The sequence below is a fragment of the Pelobates fuscus genome, chromosome 12, assembly GCF_036172605.1.
Source record: "Pelobates fuscus isolate aPelFus1 chromosome 12, aPelFus1.pri, whole genome shotgun sequence".
Lineage (NCBI taxonomy): Eukaryota > Metazoa > Chordata > Amphibia > Anura > Pelobatidae > Pelobates > Pelobates fuscus.
In genome coordinates this window covers 132,442,711-132,461,961 of record NC_086328.1, presented here as the reverse complement: position 1 = coordinate 132,461,961, position 19,251 = coordinate 132,442,711, and the positions used below count along the sequence as shown (strand labels likewise).

At 38.7% G+C, this 19,251-nt stretch overlaps 1 protein-coding gene across 1 annotated transcript in view; it reads right to left on the bottom strand.

Moving 5' to 3' along the window:
• Nucleotides 1–4,662: 4,662 nt before the first annotated feature.
• Nucleotides 4,663–19,251, bottom strand: part of KIF18A (kinesin family member 18A) — an 83,076-nt gene continuing 68,487 nt past the window's right edge. The window contains exons 15-18 of the mRNA XM_063438579.1: nt 9,768–10,269; nt 8,153–8,257; nt 6,520–6,632; nt 4,663–6,246 (exon numbers count right to left, since the gene is read on the bottom strand). Coding sequence (XP_063294649.1) covers nt 6,101–6,246; nt 6,520–6,632; nt 8,153–8,257; nt 9,768–10,269 — 866 coding nt within the window. The 3' untranslated portion in view covers nt 4,663–6,100. The remainder of the gene's footprint in view (nt 6,247–6,519; nt 6,633–8,152; nt 8,258–9,767; nt 10,270–19,251) is intronic.

Here is a 19,251-nt window from a genome sequence, read left to right as displayed (position 1 = left end):
GTTTCAAAATGTGCAGCGATTGAAACTTTAAACCCACAAGGGACATTCACCAGCTTGTATTACAGTTTTCAAATATTACATTATTAATTCCTGGAGATTTACTGGGCATGTGACATGAACATGTTCTGATTTACAAGATACGTAACCGTGCTGTGGAGCTTTTTTTTTTTTATTGGCTGATTGTTGACCCTATGGGGCATAGTAGGGTACTGGACTCAGTATTATAGTATATATCTTATGGAATTAATTTGAATAAGTATCTGCACACATAAATCCCCCCCGCTATTTCATTTCGTTTTAAAATGCAGTTGGCACTGTTCTCTACAGGAACCAAAACGCAACCCTCTGATATTAGCTAGACAGGCCTCAGATTGCATGTAAACCCATTCACAGACTGAGATTATTATTATTGCCATTTATATAGCGCCAACAGATTCCATAGAGCTTTACAATATTATGAGATGGGGGATGTAACTATAAATAGGACAACTACAAGAAAACTTACAGGAACAATAGGTTGAAGTGGACCCTGCTCAAACGAGCTTACAGTCTATAGGAGGTGGGGTATAATACACGTTAGGACAGGAAATATAAATCAAATAAGGTGGGAGTGAAGCAGAGCTGGAGGAGAGAATAGAGTGCTGTCCTATAGAAGAAGCAAGAGACAGGTATGTAAGGTAGAGGTTACTCTGGGAGGCCATAAGCTTTCCTAAAGAGATGGGTTTTAAGACACTTCTTAAAGAATTGAAGACTAGGGGAGAGTCTGATGGGGGTAGGCAGGCTATTTTATAGGAAAGGAGCAGCCTGCGAGAAGTTCTGCAAGCGCGAGTTAGCCGTACGGGTGCGAGCAGTGGTCGGGAGGTGGTCACGGGCAGAGTGGAGGGAACGAGGAGGGGCATACCTTTTGATCTGTGAAGAGATATAAGAGGGGCTAGAGTTGTTCAGTGCTTTATAGGTATGGGTTCGCACATTGAATTTACTCCTATAGGATACAGGGAGCCAATGTAAGGGACTGGCAGAGGGGTGAGGTGTGAGAGGACCGACTAGAGAGGAAAATAAGTCTGGTGGCAGCGTTCATTACAGATTGTAGCTGGGCAATACAGCTTTTGGGGAGACCAATCAGGAGAGGGTTACAATAATCCATGCAGGAAATTACTAGAGCATGGACAAGCTCCTTGGTAGCATCATGCGTAAGAAAGGGGCGGATGCGGGCTATGGTTTTAAGTTGGTATCTACAGGATTTCGCAACAAACTGGATGTGAGGCTCAAAGGTGAGGCCAGAGTCAAGTATGACGCCAAGACAGCGTGCTTGCAAGGATGGGCTTATGTGGATATCACTGACTTGAAGGGAGAGTGAGAGAGGAGGATCAGTATTAGGCGGAGGAAAGACAAGGAGTTCAGATTTAGAGAGATTGAGTTTCAGAAAGCGCAAGGACATCCAGTCAGAGATGGAAGAAAGACAAGCAGTGACACGTTGCAAGACGGCAGGGGAGAGGTATATCTGAGTGTCATCAGCATACAGGTGGTAGTGGAATCCAAATGAGGTAATAAGTATGCCAATAGAGGCAGTACACAGAGAAAATAGAAGGGGACCAAGTGAGCCTTGGGGAGCTCCAGCCGAGACAGGACGAGGGTAGGAGGTATCCTTGGAAAAGGAGACACTGAATGAGCGTTGGGAGAGATAAGAGGAAAACCACAAGAGGACAAAGTCACAGAGACCGAGTGATTGAAGAGTTTGAAGAAGGAGAGCATGATCAACGGTGTCAAAGGCAGCAGAGAGGTCAAGGAGAATTTGTCTGGAGTAGTGACCTTTGGATTGTATACTAAACGGTGAACTGACAGTCGACTAGCAGAGTTCTATTTCGACTGTGCTGTATTGACATACATTTTAGAAGATTAGTTTTTTTAAAACACTACTTAAATTGTGTAAGCAAATTGTGCACTCAACAACTTATGGTTTGTTCCAGCAGCAATAAGTAATATATGTAGGGCTGGAAAAGGAAGTACATGCGTTACCGAGCAGATACATAATGGGTCCAAAGCATTTTTAGACAAGGAACAGAAATGGACTGGTCAACAGCATACTTTGACTGTCGGCTGCAGCCTCACACCTTTATTCTTCAAACTTTAACAGCAGGAAATGCATTGGGATGTTGACAGGAATGAGGCAGCAGGCAGGTTTTTGTACACAGTCTTTATTCGCACAAAACTTTGTAGACCACAATCTCAATAAGCTCCAGGTCTGCGTCACCCACTGGGGATATTCCCAGTGGCACAAGGTTAACCAAGATGACAGACTATTAGGATTATTCACTATAATGAGAATTTAAAATGAACTTCAAATGAAAGGTGATTTTTTTTTAGAACAGAAAAAAAAATAAGTCAGCTAGATTTTCACATAAGCTATTTTGATCATAAAATTGAAATTCACTTTTCAATTTTTAGTTTTAAAAAAAAAATAAAACTTAAGTCATAAATCTTTGTGAATTCCCCTGTGGGGGTATGTATGATGATCCCAGGGGAGTTTACAAATAACCGCAGTTTGAAATGAGAGAGCACTCATGACATTCATTGTACACGCTGATTGACATCATTGGTGGCAAATGAGTCATGATAAACAGTCTGTGTCTCATAGGTTTACAGAGATCTCTGTAAATACTCTGTCACACTGCACAGGTCATATGAATGGAGTTTACATGGATATATGATGTAACACCTCACAACCAAAGCAGCCCCCATCTGTCAAATCCATATATTGCATGTGTTAAATGAGTATGACACAAATAAAGCTATTCTTTGCCAGCCCTCCCTGGAACTGGGCAACTAAATTTGCAAATGCTATGAAAGCAGTTATTAGTCTTATTAATTCTTAAGGTTGTTTTCCAAAGTGATTCGAGTGGAAAATTTGGTTATACTCTATATAATATTTTTTTTAATCCCACAAACAATAAAGGTCTTGCAGCAGCTTACATTTGCTCGAAGGGATGTAATTAATTCATAATGAGCTCTTGCGGTGCAGCAAAAAAACTTGAATCATCTGCAGGTCCAAATTAAATCTAGGATACCATGAAATCAAGTTAACTGGTATTAAATAAAACTTGTTCAATGCTCTTTTAGAGAGATAACCAAATGTTCAATAAAAGCTATTTTTTTATATCAGAAATGGTTTGTTTTTAAGGAATTTTCTATTCCATAATTCAGTAAATTGTCATAGAACCATATTTCAAAAAAAAGAATGGTAATTTAAAAAGAACATTGCTCTAAAAATAGAGGCAAAAATGTATTCCTGTTACAAATCAAGTTAGCCAAGCACCGTTGGTGGCTAGCGTATAACTGGGAACATGTTTTAAAGGGTTACTCCAATCCTCATAACCACTATAACCTGGCCCAGTCCCTGACAATGGTTTGCTCCCTGACCTGGGTATCGATGCTCCCTGGCTATCGCCAATCAGTGGCTGAGAGCAACAGCTGGTTAGAGCAATGGTAACTGGGAAACCTAGAACCCCACGAAGACCACCTTATCAGTAATGATACACGCCAGATGCGACTAAGGTGTTGGTCCATTCCACTGTCCTTTCTCGCCTTGACTACTGTAATCCGCTTCTCAGTGGTCTAACGTGCTCCCAACTTGCGCAGTTACAGTCCATAATGAATGCGTCAGCGAGGTTCATCTTCCTGTCCGCCCGCACCTCCCATGCCTCACCCTTCTGTCAGTCCCTACATTGGCTTCCTATAAAATATAGAGCTCAATTTAAAATTCTGGTTCTTGCTTTCAAATCGCTACATAATGCTGCTCCCACCTATCTATCCTCCCTTATACACAAGTATGTCCCGTCTAGGCCCTTACGATCTGCTGAAGACTTACGTCTATCTTCTGTCCGTACTCCCACCTCTGATGCTCGCCTTCAAGATTTCTCGAGGGCTGCACCGTTCCTGTGGAACTCGCTTCCCTCCTCCGTTAGATGCTCACCCAGTCTCCTGACTGATTCCTCTTCTGCAACTGTCACTAGTCTAATACTATCCTTACCTTTTTGTGTAATTTTACCCCACTCCCTCTAGCATGTAAGCTCATTGAGCAGGGCCCTCAACCCCTCTGTTCCTGTGTGTCCAACTTGTCTGGTTACAACTACATGTCTGTTCGTCCACCCATTGTAAAGCGCTGTGGAATTTGATGGCGCTATATAAATAACATAATAATAATACACCTGCCTACCTCTCATCCTCATAGATTGTAAGCTTGTTTGGGTTTCTTTACCGCCAATATCACCTTTCTATAATTGCAAAGCGCTGGGGAAGATGGCGGCATTTCAATAAATGATAATAAGTACACTACTGCCACAGCCAGAGGTTAAGTTACACTTCTGGACGTACCCTTTAAGCAAGGTTTATGGTTCAGATGCTAAGCCAATTTACCCATGATCCATCAGTAAAATGAATCCCACAGAATGGCAAACCGCAGTCTAAATAGAATTACAGGTATAGTGACAGGAATACATGTTCCTTTAACAACAAAAAAAAAAATAAGTGCATCGTATTATAGACCCATTGAGAGCAAAAATGGAAACTAAAGAAAGCAAAATAATATATTTTAATCAGGACTAAAAAAATAATTTTTAAAAAAACACATTTCAAACTATTAGACAATATTTACAGTACATTTAACTTTATACATTTACAGACACATGAAAAATATTAATAACACAGGAAACAAATATTTACAATGTAAAAATAAAATATCATTCATAATGATCATTCACAGAAACCATTAGGAGAAACCATAGCTTACAGGAAACTCTTAAAGTTGTAGATTTTTTTTTATAAACTTGGTGCTTGGGTCTGCAGCTGCTCAGCTAATGCTTTCTGCCTTACCGCAATGTGTGGGGAAGTCCTGTCTGCCAATAAAAGATTGAATGAGTAGTCTGTGTCTAAAGAAACAATGCAATTTCAGTGAATGGAAAGAAAAATGCACTCAACTAAAACTAAAACACACAAAACTCAGGATTTCAAGAAAAACAAACTAGAACAAAAATGATTAAAATCTCAAGTACACCAGGATTGGGTGCTATGATTTTGGCTTTAATGCCATCATGGTAAAATATCTGCTAACAGTACACTTCTTGATACAAGAATTAACGTGTTTGGTGCTTCTGAAAGAATTTAAGTCAATGATTCCACGAAATGTTTGCATCGAGGCAGGTTTCTGTATCTTATTCAAGTAATGGACGGTCACAAAGACAGCTTTCGTGTTGCTCCAGCTCATAGCAAACATGGCTCCCAGTGTTTGCAATACGGACAAGGGGGTTGGCGTAGTATTAACTAAAGGTACTACCAAGCCTTGAGATATACTCAGAATATAGGAAACATAAAGGCATCTTCCCTTTACTTAAAACCCATTAATAAAAATAGAAAGCTCACTATTCCAATGAAGCCCCACATGAACTGGCAGGAATATTAAGGAGTGCGCAAACATTGGGTACACATGGCATAACTGCAAATGGATGCAGACTGGCAAACGATATTGCTTTAGGACATAATATGCCAACATGCAGTCCTCCGGCGGGCTGACAGGTGTAGTTGGAGCAGGAGGGCTACCTACAGGCTAACACGGATTTAAAGAAACAATACTCCATTTTATCCCATGTTATTGGAGTCATATTTGGAGCACTGACATGCCAGGATTTAAATAAATATCTGATAGTTTGCACCTCAAATATTAATAAATGCGGTTGGGTACAATGTTTGACTGACCCTGTACTCAAGCGACCCCTGGGTTATGCATCACTACGATACAGAAGGTATTAACTAAGCATCATGCTAGACCAAAACCACAACAGCTGTAGTGCCAGAAACGTAAGCCAGTCTGTAATATGGAAATACAATAGCCAAAGTACAGCACTGCTGTAAACAATATTCCAAACTGCAGGACATTAGGAACTGGAACAATTTTAGCAATTCTTTCTCATTTCTTCGTTTACTTTCCTTGACTTTATAAATGCTGTCCACGGTGTTCTTCTAAATGATCTGAAACTACATGGAGCAAATGCATGGTTTGCAGATGTATCTTAAAAAGTATAGATCACATATTGGGAGGATATCAACTTTATTTTTTCTTTGCGTTTTGGCGAAAGGCATAAGTTGATCCCAGAAAAGAGAAAGGTTTCTTTTTAGCACCAAACGGCAGGTTTCCGTCTGAAATACTGCGCGGCAGCCGTCGTTGTGCACCACTGTCCTTGTTTTTTAGACCCCCTGTACAAAAAAACAAACAAAAAAATAAACTTTACTAACAACTGCAATATATATCACGAAACTAGTGACAATTTCTGGTAATAGGAGGAATGTTAATATTACAGAGAAAAACGGTTTACAATATTTGCCAGAAGAAAACATAAAAGGATGTATTAAACTCCCCCCCCCCCCCAAAAAAAAAAAAAGAATAACCTTTAAAGCCTACTTTGTATCCAACATTACAAATGAGTAAAAATAAATGTACATACATCATTATTTTCATTTAGAACTCACCTTCTAGTTTCCGAACTCTCAAGGCTTTACACTCAAAGGGGATATCCTGCTTTACCCGTTTGGCAGTGGGTAGGAGTGGGTTATCCTCTTTTATTGCGCTATTTCCTGCAAGACTGTAAGAATATGTGGGTTAGACGGAATGTCTTGCCGGTGGTTTTAATAGGCTTTTGCCAGTAAAAGGAAGACCGTTATGAACGTGTACATGATGCTGATGCTTACAATAAATTATTGCTGTAAAATATTTTCCCTTTAAAATACAAATTAACTGACAAACTACAATTGTTATAAAGAACTATAGATTTATCTTTCTTGATCACACATCTGAAATTCTATAGTTATAACCACATTTTAAATGAGTCTAGCATGCATGTCGGCCAAAGAATGAAGAAAAGAAGCTTTAGACTGTGAGAAGTATCCATAGATAATGAGATATATCTGCAATGTGTAAATATTTCTAGAACTCATTCTGCCTGCTGCCGAACAAATATAAATCGTATTTACAAGGATGAATAAACACACGCACACAGGTTCGCACCCACCCAAATAATACTACTAAAAGTAGGCAATTTTCAAACAATGCTCATAAGTAATGTTTTCATTATGCACCATGGTGATTTTACAGTTTCTATCCCAATATGTTCTTATACATGTAACTATTAACGTATCTGGATGGATTTATTTTGGGATTGTTAACTTATATAGCACTGGATATGTCTGCTGAAATAAACAAACATACTACCTGAACTGTAGTGACATTTGCAATGTGTGCGTTGCTACCTATAGTGGCTGAATCGCTACGCGGGCTGCCCCGAAAAATGGTTCAATGGAAAAGAAGTAGATCTACAGCTGTGTCACCCCCTGGTTTGCCCATCCTGGCACCCTTAATCACAGTGTGACCATGGCAACAAGCACCCCAATACCCATGGGAAAAAAATATTCTGGCATAACCTCTGACTTTATTCTTCTCCAGCAGCCCTCTGCTACTGTTTGACAATGACCTATGGTTAAGTGCTTTCAACCTTGAAAAGCATTAAGGTAGAGAGCTAGGACATTAACCCCTGCCGTCACTTGTATGTAATGTTACAGTAAAGAATTTTCATTTTGAACAGTGGCAAATTGTAGCTGTGTATTTTGCTTTGAGATATGTGCTTCCTCCACCTCGCTGAATGCTTACAGGGTGTTTCATTTTCTTTTGTGTTCAAAGCGGAGAGATCACCACTGGGAAGCTACACTCAGACACAGGTATTAAATCACCTGACTAGACCAAACGGAGCTCACTTTTAGTGGTATCGCACAGTTAAAACATTTTTCATTTTTTTTTTTTTTTTTTTTTTTTAATTGAGGTGGAAGGGGACATTGCACAGCCTGCTAAAGCATTCATGATTTTATGTGGAATTTTTTTTAGCTTTATTTTTATTGCACTAAAAAAAAATTCCCTTTAAAAAAATATTTCCCCAAGTTAAACTGATAATCAACGCAAGCCTTTGAAAAGCAAATCAGTAGTTTGGTAATATACGGTAGATTTGGGTTATTTATAGGATGTTAAGAGATTGCTATAAAAATGTCAATCTAAGCCGTAATCTCTAATTCATTCCAGCAGTGAGATTCGAGGGTATGAGATTTACAGTCTTACCTTAATAGCTTTCTTTTTCTTTCAGCGGCTGAAGTCATTGCCATATAGGACGGCTTCTCGTTTAGTTTTCCAAGATTTTTACTCTGCAATGACGGAAGTGCAGTCCTGTAATGAGAGAAATGGGGCCTGGTGTAAGTGCTCCTTTACTACGCTATAGATGTGAAAGAGTCTGAACACAGATTCTACAAAAAACTACCGTAAACAAAAAAAAAACTGCCCTGAATAAAAGCAAAACAAGTGCATTCGTTAAAGGTCACAACTTTAAGGAACTAAGGCTACCCATTAGAATTGTGCAGAAACTCCTGTCAATCTACACCCAAACTAATCAAATTGTTCAGCATTAACCTGTGGAGTCTTAAACTCACCAGCTTGGGCATAGATTAACAGACGTGATTAATTTGAACCCGCTGAAACAGATTTTTGTACAAGTCTACTATACACTATGTGCTCTTGCATTAAAAAAAACAAAACATTACAGTAGAGTCAGTAAAGTAACTCTGTGAGCCATTTTGGAATTCAATCTTTAAGGTCACTATGGCATAGACAGCTATTGGTTGTTAGGAGGATTTACTGAGCAATGCATTTATTTACAGTTGGTGAACCTGGCAGGAGTGTAGATCAGTGCCACCCAACTCAGTCCTTAAATTATGTTCCAGTGAGGATGCTGACAAAACCTGGGCTATTGGTTTGCTTCGAGGAACATCTGGTATAGCTCATTCATGAATATCTTATTGTAGCAAGTATTCTACAAGGTGACAAAGAGTCCCCGCTGTATTTTTGATTGACATCCCAAGGTTCTCTGCTGGCGTCCAAAGCAAGGCCTCTCCACTACTGATAAGATAATATGAAAGTTTCACTCTGCATTTTCTGTAGAAAGCCATCTAGTCATTGAGGACAATGACATGCTGCATGAGCTGGCGTCTGTTTAGCCGATGGCCATGCCTTGCATTGTGGTCCAACATCCATATGAAGAATGGAAGTTCAACCAGTTAAGGGTTCAATGGTTTGGCCAGGAGTTACTCCTAGAACAGGATTATCATACTCCTAACTTGGTTGCATAGGCTAAAAAGAGACTTGCATCCATCAGGTTCAACCTTCCTCACATCTGTTTTATGCTGTTGATCCAATAGAAGGCAAAACCCAGTTTGAAGCACTTCCAAGTTTGCAACAAACTAGGAAAAATGTCCTTCTTGACCTCAGAATGGTAGTCATATCTTCTTGGATTAACCTTGTGACCCTCTTCTGGTCTGAAAACTCCACAGTTTATTTTGTACTATACAACTCCATTAAGAACCATGGCTTTCCTCAGTCTATGATTGAGGATTATCTATGGGAAAAACAAGTGAAATTATCGGGAATCATCTATATACAAAGTGTGTGCATGGGGAACAGCACCTACTAGTACTATAATCATATGTTATTATAATAACATAAGTAGAAAATAGTAACTTTATTTGTAAGTGGTATTCGTATGATTAACAGAAAAATATAAATAATATAACTTAATACCAAAATACACTTTTAGGGAAAAGAAACTTACCCATTCAGCACTAAGGAGCAGATACAGAAATACCAACACAAATGTTACTTTAATAATAAGAACAAAATAAAGTACCTTTGCAAATCACAATTAATGTCATTGTTGTCTTCAGAGAGAATTACTGTTGAGTTCATATCGGCTTTTTCAACCCCCGTTGTCATGCGGAAGGTAAAACCAAAGTTCTGCTTTCCCTTGTCATGGGCCATAAAACTGGTGGCATTTTCCCCCTTTTCTTGTAAACATGAGACTTTTGCCACTTGCTTTGTCGGGATCACTTGGTCTTTGGTGGTGAAATGTGTTAGGTTTAGGTTCTTTTCTTGCAAGCATGGAACGTTTGCTCCTTCCTTGGGAAGATTTATGGTCCTATTACAACTTTCTGGAGTGTACACAATAGGAGCTAGATCACCAAGGACTGAATCGTCGTGCTGATTCTTCTTCGAAAAGCGAGAGTCAACATTTTCCTGACACAATGGTGATGGCATTAACTTTCTCCTGGTCTTTTTAGGTGGAATAACATTGTCTGACGGTTGAAGGGGGAGGGTTTTTTCAAACTCTGAGGGCAGGTCATTAGTTAAAGCTAGATAGAAAAACAAAAAACGATTACAAACTACTACAAACTATTGTGTCAGTTTTGTTTACTTCAAGAACCAGACCCAATGTATAAATCTTATACGGGGAAGCCTTTTTCTCATCAGTAACAGTTAAAGGTTGCCTTATGTGACAAACAATGCAATATACGGGTGATATGTTCAAGCTTTACAACATAGAAAGGTGTCTTAACACAAATCTAACAATGAGTTCTGCTCTAGCTACAACCCAGAACCCATTTTACCATTACTCTCAGAGCAACAAGGGAAAGCAGCACATTGCACTGCTCTCTGCTCTCTGCTGCAACGCTAGAAGGTTTATGTTTATGCAATTAAAAAGGGATTGTTTTGAGCCTGTGAAAACAAAGTGCCATTTAGGAAATACCAAGCAGAGTTACAGTGTCTATGCTCGGGATGGAACACTTTAGTAATTGGCAACACCGCAAAGTTAAGATCATAAAATATGAGTTTTGGCATAAATTTGCTGCAAAAATGAAAAATATAAAAGAAAAAAAATCCCTTAGGCAGGTATACTGAAATGGACATAGGCAAGACAAAAAACTAGTCTTGCATTCAGTTAACAGGCAATATTTCAGGGAACGCTACAAGGATATTATCAAAAACAGACCCAACAGTACAGCAAAGAGCTCTAACAATACCCAACGTGTGAAACGTGTTTTACTGTGAATTTACATGTGTGCTTGAAACCCGTCCCTTACCATAATGTATTGCAAAGCATTTTATTTAGAAAAAAAAAAGTTAAATCACAAACGTAAAGGTTTTGCAAATGTATGTAGGATTGCCAAATTACAGCTACTGAATACTTGGCAGCCAAAGACTGAGATAACATAACCCAGACACACACATTTGCGAGATTGACAATGTGAATCTGTCACATGTTTAAAGTAACGTCAAGTCATGTTTATTTGCAGAATTTAAATTTACAGTTCTTAAAGATAATAAAATTGAATTTATAGATCGTGTTCGTTAAATTGCTAGTAAATGTATACACGAACAGTTATTCAGATCTATATTAATTTCAACTTCTTGAACTTTGCGGCTCTATCACAGGAATAACAGTAAAGACTACAAGACTTGCAGCTCTAAAACCACGACATGCATTCATGTAGAAAGAGAATGTGTGACATCCTATAACTCCAAGCAGATGCTCTGTCCACTACAGGGTGCCATGTTGTGTGCATGGGAAAGCAAGCCAGGTAATTAAGGTTTTGAAGAAGGACACCCAAAGTACCAGAATCTCTCCAGCTTGTTAACCCCTTAAGGACCAAACTTCTGGAATAAAAGGGAATCATGACATGTCACACGTCATGTGTCCTTAAGGGGTTAAAGTGGTCATGGAGCAGGGTTAAGACTGCCTCTTGTGGCTGCATGTCAGCCACTGGAGACTCTTCCTGCTTTACCAGCATCGGGTTTTTTATTTTATAGGGAAGGCGTAGTAAAATAGTAAAAGTTAGATGTTCGACACATAAAAGAAAAACGTATTAATATGGTTCCCTTGCAACTAAAACTATTCCATACATGCCATCACCCATTCATGTTATGATAAAGAGGGAACTTGGAACAAGGGTGTGGCTCTCTACTCAACAGCTTTATTAACAGAACACTATAGTGTCAGGAATACAAACGTGCATTCCTGACATCATAGTTCTAAAATAATAGCTGAGGCCCATGGATCCCCTTACCTCTGGCTAAAAGGGTGTGTTTAGAAACCTAGCTGTGCGAGTCTGTTGTGGCTGGCTCTGACCATGCTTTGTCTCCTTAGAAAAAGCATTGGGAAGCTATCACGCATGCACGGTAAAACGCCACGCGACACCAATGAGCATCTCCTCATAGAGATGCATTGAATCAATGAACTCTATGGGGAATGTTCAGTGTCTGCATGCAGAGCGTGGAGAAGCTGAATGGAGATTCTGCAAACTGTGCAGCACTGAGATAGGAAGCACCTCTTGTGGCTGTCTGAGTGACTGTCACTAGAGGTGTTACAAGGCAGCAATCCGAATAGGCAGTGTTTACATTAAAAAGCCTGCAGGGACAGGCAATGGACATCATAACAACTACATTAAGCTGAAGTGGTTCTGGTGACTACAGTGTCTCTTTAATTTTTTTATGCCTCTGGGAGAACAGTTTAACCAAATATCTTAATTATTTTAGGGTTAGTCCTTGTGTCAGTTCTAGTGCTGGCTGGACTGTGGTGAACTTTTGATTAGATTCACCCTGATGGTGTTTACATTACTGACTAGCCACTTAAGCCACTAATGGGCATCCTTGTGGTGGTCCTGCAATCATTGCAGGACCGACATTCAGCATCTCCATGATCTGCATGGAGACACTGAATACTCCCCATAGAGATGCACTTCACCAACTTGAGTTGGACTAAAGGCAAGTTAAAGGGTTACCCCCGGAACACTTAAGTTTTGCAGTCTGGAACTCCACTAACGAAAATGAAAACACAGCAGCAGAACATCACCAAGATCAGAGCATACAGAAAAAGCAGGGGAAGTGGGTGCTTGGAGAGTGTGTGTAGTCTACACCATACACCAAAGCAATGCATTCTAACTCTCAAATCTGTATATTTGGAAAACTCACGATACAATTGTAAGGCCAGAGAACTCAACAGAAATTCAGTGAAATTACTGAAACAGTAGATACATTTTTTTAACTCTTGAACTAAATATAAAATGTAATATATGTCAACAATAAAAATTTAGTAGCAAAGGCCATTTATCCCCAACCATCACATGGCAAGTATTACTCATGTGTGCAGTGGATTTTTACAACAGCAAGGCGGTGGGTACTAGATCCGCCTTTAGTAACTATGACTACCCTGTCTATAATGTCAGTAAGGAGCTGTGTGGGTGACCGGTAAACTCACAGTCTCTGTGGTAACCTATATTTGTGGAACAAAATAATAATATTACATCCATAAATACATTTGTTCACACTGTCAGAGAGAACATGATACAGAAATTATAACGGTCTATGGAAAAGAATATTTAAAAAAACTAAAGAAACCCACAACAGAGGGAAACTGGCCAATCTTTTATTTTTACTCCTACATGCATACCCAATATTTAGGAAATGTCAAGGATGAATTTATTTCAGACTTTAAAATTTACAAACTGCAATTTTTGATCTCCCCTTTGAAACACACAAAAAACATTTACATTAAGAAGACCTTCAATCAATGTTTATGTGACATGTCTACATTACGGTGTAAAGAACGGTTTGCTGATTTTTTATTTTTTAACATTTTTCTCTTGTCATCCTGTCTGTATAGTGCTGTGATTTTCATAAAACAGCGGCACCTATAAACCCATCTCACTGCGTTACAGGAGAAAGGTATACGTCCACTCAGTGTGTATGCCATTTCTCGGTTCTTTCTGGGCAGCTTGTATAGAAACGGCATACGAGCATGACACATTAGTGTCTTCGTGTCAAAATTAGAAAGAACACTGCAAATGAATAGTAGTAGTTTCATTCAGATCTTCTCTTAAATGAAATGATCTATGGCTACACATTCAAAACCATATAAATCCTTGATGGATTGCAGAGGATTATGGGATATGCACGTCCTACAATGGCAGAATGGACCTTGAAAGGAAAAGCCCTGCACAAACTAAATATGAGGTCAGTGTGTCCAATCTAGAGCTGCCAATATTGAAAAAAAAACTAGTTAATGTTTGATCTTGGCTCTGTCAGCAGGACAAGCATTATATCTGCCTGGGATTCTTACCTTACCCACCTGTTGCATCTCAATGGGGAGTGGCATTTCTAATTAAAATTGTTAATGCCGTATATGCTTCCTGTGCCCACATCCACAACTCTATGGAGAGCACTAGCTGCGCTGAACACATGCAGGATTGTCAGGATTGGAAATTGCTGCAAAAAGTTCACATAAATAAGGCTGTGAATAGGCTGACAGATGTCATAGTACGGCTGCTTTCAGATCACTGTACAGCCCACTCATCTGACATAAGAGGACATGCAACATATCTGTAAACTGCTGGTTAGGAGTTTATGGAATAAGAAACCACCATTTGGTCAGTTTTTGATTGCATGAGCCTCTTCCTGCTCTGCTGAAGCGTTAGAAGAAGTTTGAATTCATCTTTTAATGTAATAATGCATTAAACAGTTTGGACCCCCTAAACCCTAGAACCAATCTACAATCAAGGAATCTACAAACTCTTCAATGCAGGACAAAGTAGAACACTATATATGCCCTCTGGTTTTCAAAGAATTTTAAGCTTAAAGCTTAAATGTATTAATGTGTATTAATACTATGCTTTCAGTAGATTCCACAGTTTTTACAGTGCAGGACCAAAAATTTAAAATGTATGTAACGCATTAAACAGGAACTTCTTAAAATGCAACGAACATGCAAAAATTACCGAACGGCACATGTAAAGTAAAACTCCACTTCAGAGTGCGGGGGAAAAAACGTTGTGTTTTAAGGATAAAGTGCTTTATTATGTACAAGTAAGCACATTTCCCCATCAGTATGTCGGACTGAAAAACACTTTGCATAGAAACCCAACACGTAACCATCTAATTAAGCTTAACTATTTATTAGTAAACCGTCATTGATATATTAAGCATGCGGGCAGCAGGTCCACTACCCTTTTTGATCTTCTCTCATACAAATTAATGTATCAAGTATAGCAGTTATGTTATAGTTAAACGGTAACCCATCAATCCTTTATAAATTAAACTAGTAATTAAAACCCTGAAATTGACCTATGACTTGTGATGATTCATTTTCTTTTACATCTTCATTAAAGGTTTAGTGCCATCATAACCCAGTTCAGGCACATCCAGGGCCCACATTGCACCAGAGGAGGGGAAACATAGGTTTATGTTCTCCTCCTCAATCTATGCCGATTGACAGAAGCAATGGGCAAACTTTAAAAGACAGAAAGGGAGCCAAGATGGAAGCACTCATTTCCAGAATAGAGCAAGTGAATTTCTACATGAAATATTATATAGAGACACCAGCCTGGCGATGGAGAAAAAGTAAGTAAAACTAGTGACAGTTCAGCTTTAGGACCGGTTTTATATATGAAAATAGCCACTCTATAATGTGTGATAACAATTGGACTTGCTTAGTTACATGTACTGCTCTAGGACATTTGTATTCTGCAACAAAAAGCCATTAGTTTATGCTCATCTGTGCCTTCTCTGGTCACTGACAGTCATATGAATTCTAGATGGATTCAAGCTTCATCAAGTGATCTAAAGCTTCAATTCAATTTTGAATTATTTTCTTCTGCTTCCTTTGCACTAACAACAAACCAAGGATACACTGCCAGAGAAGACAAAAACAAAACAGAACAAGCAACTCGCATAACTTCAGATACATATTGGAATGCAACGTCAAATAAAATACATTACTGTCAACATTTACAGACTTTCAGCTGTTTGCAATGGACAGATCAAACAAAAGCAATTGAAATAGCTCAGCACAAAGAATGCTTCAAGTGGTCTCCCCATATTCTCGTATAATGACTTCTCCAGTCTCAAAATTATTCAACCCCCTGAATAGAATCCCTCACAACAGCACAAATATAAAAAAAAAAGGTGTTGTCTCAAGTACACCGGAAGCAACTAATCAAGGGCTTCATTGCTTGAGCTGGAACTCTTAAAATACCCAAGGGGTTTGTGGAGTATCATGTTTGACTGCATGTTAGAAATATGGCTAAGTCAAAAGAATGGTCCACAATGTGCCCAAAATCATATAAATAAGCCACAAAAAATTAGGATTCTGTTCTGTGGAGTTGTGAAACAAAAAACATTTGCCAAATGCATTGGTGGTATGTCTGGAGGAAGTTGAATCAAGCATATGTTGAAAAGAACACTACCTACAGTTAAACATGGTGGTGGCTCGGCTTAGCATCCTCTGGCACTGGAAACCAGCAGAGTCTGGAAGGCAAGATGGGTTAATCATGAAATCCTATGAGAAAACATCATTCCGTCTGTGATGAAGCTGAAGCTTGGGAGTCACCGTCCAACAAGACAATGATCTAAAGCATACCTCAAATTCCACTGATGCTTGGTTGCATTCTACAGCGGCCATCACAGTCACCTGACTTTAACCTATTGAAAATATCTGGTGGGATTTGAAGAAGGCAGTTGCAGCATGCAAACAAAAGAATAACCCCAGATTTCTCAGTAACACTGCCAGAAGCTGGTGTCTGGCTATGCATCTCATTTGCAGCAGATCATAACAGCAGAACGGTGCTCTACTAAAGGGGGTTGAATAATTATGAGACTGGAGAAGTTATTTTAAATTGCATTTTCAGTTGAATTTGGGGAAGCCACTAAGGCATTTGTTGTTTTACGCTATTTCAATTGCTTTGGTTTCTTCACTGCAAACAGCTGAAAGTTGGCACATTTTGACACCAAACCTGATTTTAAATGGGGTTTGAATTAAGCATTTGGATTACAACAGTGTGTGTGTATATATATATATATATATATATATATATATATATATATATATATATATATATATATATATATATACACACACACACACATATATATATATACACACACACACACACACATTATATATATATATACATACATACATACATACACACACACACAGACACGCACACTTAATTTGATGATAAGGTGCATTGGTTGGCAACAATTTAGCATTGTCTTGTTAAGTAGAGGACTAAAAAGTAACCGCCACTAACAAAAAAAAAAAGGAAAGAATAATGTTTTGTTAATATATTTGATAATTTTATGTAAATACTTAAATTTCAAACTAGCCTCAGCCACATTTGAATAGCTGCAACACTGACAGCCACTATGTGAAAATGTCTCATGGGCACAAGCGGTCTATTAATGCCTTATGTGAGGGGCAACATGCAATTCACCATGGGACAGGCATCACAAATAACGAGTGGAAGCTTTGCATTCGTGAGCGAAGAAAATCAGCTATAAATAACATCTTTACAACTGAAACGGAAACTGAAAATAAAAAAAATAGAAAATAAATGTGGATTGAAATGTCAATATCAGTTTTTCAATAAGGGGTCCCTTTAAGCAAGAAGTGTTTTTCAATAAGGGGCCCCTTTAAGCATCCTTAGAGCATGGAAATGGAAACCAAGAGATGCATTTTATTTACAGGCTACATACAGTATACCGTAGCGGGGTTTATTTTTTGATCATGTAACTTGGATATTTTCTAATTTTTCTTTACTAGGGTAATTGTACATTTTAAATTAAGCCATCGCTTATATCTCGCTTTGCCAAGACCGAATTTGTTTAAGGGTATCTGATTTGCTCAATGTCCATTGGTTAATTAACCTTCTACTTTGATTCCCCATAAAGTGAAAGCCTTAAATCCCTTTAATTGAGCATATCGACATTGTAGGCCTTGCAAATTGTCCTTAATGATATAAGCTTGCCATCAATAAAACGCAGTTATATATTGAAATAATCAAGCAGGATATGTTCCTACCAATTACATTTTATAAAAAAACTGAACCCAGCCATGAGGGAGTCCATTCATTATAGGAGCTGTGTTTGCAGCTAGCCAGGGACTGAAACGATAGTGAGAAAGTGGCTCAGAAACTAAGCTTGCTGGGCTTGTTGACAAGCCAAATCCATGCAGTTATGCAGGATATAAAATATGAATCTTTAAATATGGAATAATGACCACTGTTTAACAGGTGGTCAGCGTTTTGTAATTTTCGTGAAAAGCCCTGCTTCCGTTCCAACATCTTGAACAGATTATGAAATAGGAGTCATTGCACCAAAATGTGCGACTGGATCTAAATAAATCTTTATGTTGGTCCTTTCCTATGAAATTCAAAGAAGGGGGGAGGTTGTGGGGATGGAGGGATTTAGAATTCTAGCCTTAAAAATAAATAAATAATTATCTGAAACTTTCCGAACCACTTAGTTCATAACTCATGTAAAACTTCTATTTATGTTGACATTTTTCTTAAAACTTTAGCTCAGTTCACAAGACAGGTAATCAACTACACCTACAATGAGAGGGCCCAAAGAAAACGATGGTTTACATGGCTTTCATTTTTTCCCAAACATATTTTTATAATGTAAAATTATTTAACCACCACATTGCTGTGAACAGATGGCACTTTGTAAGAAATTCCTTCGCAGACATGCAGCATCTTTCAATGGATAACTGAGGGAACCAAGAACATCATGGGGCAAAACGTTGGCTTAGACAAGCAGCGGAGATAAAGGGTTTCAGAGTTTTTACTGGAATGAGACATCGAGGCACGGTTACTTTTATTGGTTTGTATATTTACACAGATTTCTTGGAATGAGGATTCTATATCCTGTATTGTATCACTAACTCTTATTATACATATATCACTATATGCCGACTGAGACAGTTATACCTGGAACTAACACTCACAGAATATTTATATGTCATGGGATTTAATGAAGCAAGTAGAAGGGACATGGACGATTGAAACACTCGGCCAACCCGGGATGTTCGATAACAACAAATTATTGAAACACTCTAAGCACCATTATCAGTGCAGTACTACTGTTGTTATAGTGCAAAGAGTTCCCTGGCATCCCCAATATAAGTAGTCAAACCGGTTTTACTTCTTGTCTGAAGTCCATTTGTGCTGCTTCCAGCCACTTCTCTTCCTGTGTGGAGAGACAGAACCTCCAGCTTGGAGCTCCTGTTAATTCACAGTCAGACTTAGTCGAGGCAGAGGACTTATCGGCTGTCAGAGAGACCGGGAGCAGCGCTCATCAGACTGCACATAAAAAGTCAAAACATTTTCAAGGAGCTTGACTACTTACAATGAGAGGGGGGAATCACTAGGGCACTCCTAGAACCATAACCACTTTCATGTGCTATAGTGGTTATGGTGCTTGGTGTGTTCTTAAAGATTGTGCGTCATAACTTGATAAAGGTACACATAGCTGACTATAAAATATAACCGAAGGACACA